At 35.7% G+C, this 5,212-nt stretch overlaps 1 protein-coding gene across 3 annotated transcripts; it reads left to right on the top strand.

Moving 5' to 3' along the window:
* Nucleotides 1,222-5,212, top strand: LOC104777517 (uncharacterized protein At1g04910). Of its 3 annotated transcripts, none has more exons than XM_010463068.2 (11): nucleotides 1,222-1,620; nucleotides 2,293-2,524; nucleotides 2,619-2,712; nucleotides 2,843-2,916; nucleotides 2,986-3,074; nucleotides 3,151-3,348; nucleotides 3,451-3,655; nucleotides 3,755-3,922; nucleotides 4,007-4,174; nucleotides 4,259-4,449; nucleotides 4,666-5,212. In XM_010463068.2, exons 1-11 carry the CDS (start codon nucleotides 1,499-1,501, stop codon nucleotides 4,895-4,897), a joined length of 1,773 nt encoding a protein of 590 aa, XP_010461370.1. In that variant the 5' UTR covers nucleotides 1,222-1,498; the 3' UTR covers nucleotides 4,898-5,212. The 3 variants fall into 3 exon arrangements, with proteins under 3 accessions (XP_010461370.1, XP_010461373.1, XP_010461371.1); XM_010463071.2 differs by having other exon boundaries at nucleotides 1,223-1,620; nucleotides 2,622-2,712; XM_010463069.2 differs by lacking the exons at nucleotides 2,293-2,524; nucleotides 2,619-2,712; nucleotides 2,843-2,916 and adding exons at nucleotides 1,938-2,028; nucleotides 2,159-2,232 and having other exon boundaries at nucleotides 1,223-1,852.

Below are 5,212 nucleotides of genomic sequence, written 5' to 3'. Positions count from 1 at the left end.
TTATTCCTAAAACCCAATTTTCTCTTTGTAACTTTGTTTTCTTCCGCTATTCGACTAGTCTCTACCTTATTCCGACTAGGAAATGCATTGCTATTGTGTATTTATATTATTAATTCAAGAATATTTCATGCGACCGGAAAGCAAATTGGAGGAACCGAGTATTCTAGAGTGAAGAAATTGGATGAACAATCCCATAAATATTTAGTAAATGTGACGTTTCTAGTAAACAATCCCCATAAAATTAATCAGTGTATTTACACAGCCAATTTAGTTAACTTGTTAAGTTGAAAAAATGGTCAAATAGAATTATGGAAATTTGTAAGAAAATAAATTATAAATTTGTTCCACGATTTAATATAAAACCATTATTTTTTCTTATCTACCAACATCTTTTTGGAAATATAACATCTTAAAAACATCTAAAATTTTTAGTATACTACTCTAACTTTGAAATCAAATCAACAATATATTTAAAACAAAATATTAACTTTCTACCCCAAAAAAAAAACAAAAAACAAAATATTAACTATTCATGTCACAGTTAATAAAAGAGGAATTCCTCAAAATATTACAATTTAAGTATTTTATCCAAAAATACTACACTTGAGTTTTTTTTCCAAAAATACCACAAAGTTTTTATTTTCCAAAAATACCACAAACACAAAAAATTGATTTTTCATTGGATATAAATTTTTTTAAAGGTTTGGGTTGAAATTTTTATGTTTAAAGAATATAAAAAAAAAAATTTTATTTTTTTGGTATTTTTAGAAAAAAAAAACAAATTTTATGGTATAGAAAAAAAAAATTATGATATTTTTGGGATCAAACTAAAAGTGATATTTTTTTACAAAAAAGAGAAAACTCATTTTAGTAGTATTTATGAAAATTACCATTAAAAAAAAAGTTATCATGTGCTTAAAAAATCAATAAAACTTTTTTAAAATAAGAAATTATTCTACACATTTTTGTTTTCTCTTTAATATCACCAATATTATCATTTAATTTTCTACAAATAGTAATCATTAGAAGAAAAAAAATCAGTTGAAACTTACTCTAAAATAAGTTACTCAGTTGAAAGAAACATTTTCCTAATCAAATTTTGAATCTGTTGGATTGAATCATAAAACGACCTTGACATTACTTTAAATTTTATTTAAAAAAATGAAATGACCAACAACAGAGAAAATCTTTAAATGACTAATTTATTCTTGGTGTAATCATGTTTCGTCTCTTTAATAATCTCACTGTCTTATGCGTCAGACCATAAAAAGAACTTCGACAATGTTACTGAAACTTTCCACAGATCCATCGTCTCCAACATTATCTGTACAAACCTCCATGAGATCTCTGTGATACACCACTCTCTCTCTCTCTCTCTATCTCTCTCTCTCTCTCTCAAGCTCGGAGAGTATTAAACACACACAAAAGCCAGATCTTTCTTTCTCTCTCTCTCTCTCTCCACACAAAATAAAAATCGAAACTTTATAGTTTCTGCTTGATGAAAAGCAAAATCCACCACCAGCCCAATGGCGGGAGCAACAATGGTGTTGTTACAGGTAACGATAATGGCTGTCGAAGTGAGTCACCAAGCCCGCCTTTATCTCCAAACCGGCGTGTCCTCCGTCGTCAACGGCGGCAGACTTTACTCAGAGCTTCCTCTTTCTCTCTCCGGAGAAATCTCCGTTACTTGCTTCTCCTTCCTATGATTTACGCTTCTGGGCTTCTCATGTGTGTCGGTCCTTTCTCGGGTCTTGTCGGGGGGGTTTATGTTCCCGGGTCTGTTTATCGGAGCCCCGAGATTTACCGGAAACTTAAAGATGACATTCTCTCTGACAATTCAACCGCCCTTGAGGTAGGTTCTTTTTGCATTCTCTTCTTCTTCCACAGTAAAGTCTCGATTGTTTTAAAAAGCCCCTTTGTTCGATTTTTGGTAGCAGTTGTCTTATGTGTGGAAATACAAAAGGAGACCAAAAATGCCAAAACCTTGTCCTAATTCAACAGTTTCATCACATCTTGGTCTTACCAGTGGTAAGGAGCTAACTTCTTTCCTATTTAGATTTTATTTATGGCTGCTTGCTTCCTAGTTTCTTGGATCATTAAACAAACTTGATTCTTTAGAACAATCTTTCAAATGTGTTTTGATGAATTTTTGTTTCAGAATCATCTCATCTTGCTCCTAGTGGTTACTTGATCGTTGAGGCAAATGGTGGTCTTAATCAGCAACGTTCCGCGGTATCATCTTCTTCTTGTTCCTTTTCCTAAAACATGTTTCTAAAAGAGTTGTTATTCAANCCGTCGTCAACGGCGGCAGACTTTACTCAGAGCTTCCTCTTTCTCTCTCCGTAGAAATCTCCGTTACTTGCTTCTCCTTCCTATGATTTACGCTTCTGGGCTTCTCATGTGTGTCGGTCCTTTCTCGGGTCTTGTCGGGTGGGTTTATGTTCCCGGGTCTGTTTATCGGAGCCCCGAGATTTACCGGAAACTTAAAGATGACATTCTCTCTGACAATTCAACCGCCCTTGAGGTAGGTTCTTTTTGCATTCTCTTCGTCTTCCACAGTAAAGTCTCGATTTTTATGTCGATTGTTTAAAAAATGTCCCTTTGTTCGATTTTGGTAGCAGTTGTCTTCTGTGTGGAAATACAAAAGGAGACCAAAAATGCCAAAACCTTGTCCTAATTCAACAGTTTCATCACGTCTTGGTCTTACCAGTGGTAAGGAGCTAACTTATTTCCTTTTTAGTTTTTATTTATGGCTGCTTGCTTCCTAGTTTCTTGGATCATTAAATAAACTTGATTCTTTAGAACAATCTTACAAATGCGTTTTGATGAATTTTTGTTTCAGAATCTTCTCATCTTATTCCTACTGGTTACTTGATCGTTGAGGCAAATGGTGGTCTTAATCAGCAGCGTTCAGCGGTATCATCTTCTTCTTGTTCCTCTTGCTAAAACATGTTTCTTGTTATTCAATTTTTTCGATTGTTTCAGATTTGCAATGCTGTGGCTGTTGCTGGACTCCTCAACGCAGTTTTAGTCATACCCCAGTTTGAATTTCATGCTATTTGGAAGGATTCTAGGTAAGTAGCCATTTTAAAAATATCACAGTTTTTGTTAAAATATTTTGGACTAAGGAATGTATAATAATTGTGGCAGCACATTTGGGGATATTTATGACGAAGATCATTTCATATCTAGCCTCGAAGGTTATGTGAAAATTGTGAGAGATGTTCCTGATGAGATAATGACTCGTTTTAATTACAACATGTCAAGTATCCCTACTATTCGGGTTCAAGCTTGGGCTACCGTAAACTACTATAATGGGGAAGTCTATCCGCTCTTAAAGGAACATGGGTAGGTTCACTTATATTATATCTTCTTACATGACTTAACAACTCTTTTTTTTCTTTTTTTTGGTCTCTTAAGGGGGGGATGTCATTGTTTATTTGTTTTCAGGGTTATACGGATTTCTCCTTTCGCAAATAGATTGGCGATGAGTGTTCCACCATATATCCAACTTTTGAGGTGCATAGCTAATTACAATGCATTGAAGTTTTCTTCACCCATATCAACACTAGCTGAAAAGTTAGTCGATCGGATGGTCGAGAAAAGCTCAGAGACCGGAGGAAAGTATGTCTCAGTTCACCTTCGATTTGAGGAGGTATATTTTTTTTTGTCTATGATGTATTTAGTTAGAATCACTTTTATGGTTTAGAGAGACAAGGATTTAATTAAAAAGCCTTGGTTTTTTTTTTTTAAGGACATGGTGGCATTCTCATGTTGTCTCTACGAAGGTGGAAGAGCTGAGAAATCTGAAATGGATGTGATCAGACAGAAAAGTTGGAAAGGAAAGTTCAAACGAAGAGATCGTGTCATTAGGCCTGACCTTAACCGAGTTAATGGAAAATGTCCCCTTACCCCGTTAGAGGTTGGCATTGATTAACAACATTTCCATCAAAATTTTCTTTATTGAGCTTTGTTTTCCGATTGCTATTTTGCATTGTCAACATAGGTCGGTATGATGCTCCGTGGTATGGGATTTGATAACAACACGTCAATATATTTGGCCTCGGGACGAATCTATCAGCGTGAGAAACATTTGGCTCCTCTCCAGGAAATGTTTCCCCGTCTCTACACAAAAGAGTCTCTTGCAACTCGAGAGGAGCTTGCCCCATTTGAGGTTTTTATTTTGACTTACATCAGTCTCTAAGCCAAATCAACATTTCCAAGTCTGATAATTTGTCTTGTTGCTCTGATTAATTAGGGATATTCTTCCAGAATGGCTGCTTTGGACTACACAGTGAGCTTGTTAAGTGAAGTGTTTGTGACAACTCAAGGTGGAAACTTTCCCCATTTTTTGATGGGCCATCGGAGATTCCTCTTCGGTGGACATGCTAAAACTGTCATACCGGACAAACCCAAACTCGTTCTCCTTCTTCAGGACATGGACGTGAGGTACAATAACTCTTCCTTTCCTCATCGTAGAGTTAATGTATAATATATATAAACACTAGGAAGAGATGAACTTTTGATCAAATATAGAGCCACGAAACGACGCAGAGTTTTGACATATCTTCCATAGCTCTCATGCACACAAGAGACCTTATAGCCGTTCTATACTTTTTGAATGGGAATTTGTACAAATTTCCTCTGAATCTGAATCTTGAACAGGTGGGAAGTTTTCAAAAAAGAGATGAAATTGATGCTAGGGGAAAGTGATAGAAAGGGAGTGATGGTACCTAGGGTCAGGAAGATCAACCGGAAAACTTCCATTTACACATACCCTTTACCCGAATGCGAATGCATCTTTCATTTGTCTTCCAATTTCTCAGCTACGGGAAACATTCAGAATCTTGGAACACTTCATCCAACTTCCAACCTCATGAATACTGCAAGACTATAGTCTCGACTCTTTTTGACCCTTACACTGAAGCTTTGTGCCAAGTCCTGAACGTTTTTGTGCTCTTGACGGAAGCAAGGGAATCATATATGGAGGATATTTTTATGAGGGAATTGAGTTCACACTAGTGTAAGAACTCTCTAGGATTGAAACTGTGTTGCTTGCTATTTCTGGTCATGTAGGAGTTAGGATAGTCACAAAAACAGGGGTGTGATTTTCTGTACTTATGTTTTCTTCTTCTTTTTTTGCTCATCACTTTACACTCTGTCCCTCAAATTGTTCAAGTGTATAGAAATTTACAGTTGGTCTTTTTTTTTT

Source organism: Camelina sativa, chromosome 14 (genome assembly GCF_000633955.1).
Source record: "Camelina sativa cultivar DH55 chromosome 14, Cs, whole genome shotgun sequence".
In the NCBI taxonomy this organism is placed as follows: Eukaryota; Viridiplantae; Streptophyta; class Magnoliopsida; order Brassicales; family Brassicaceae; genus Camelina; species Camelina sativa.
Note: the sequence above shows the minus strand (reverse complement) of the source record. Positions and strands in the feature narration are given on the sequence as shown.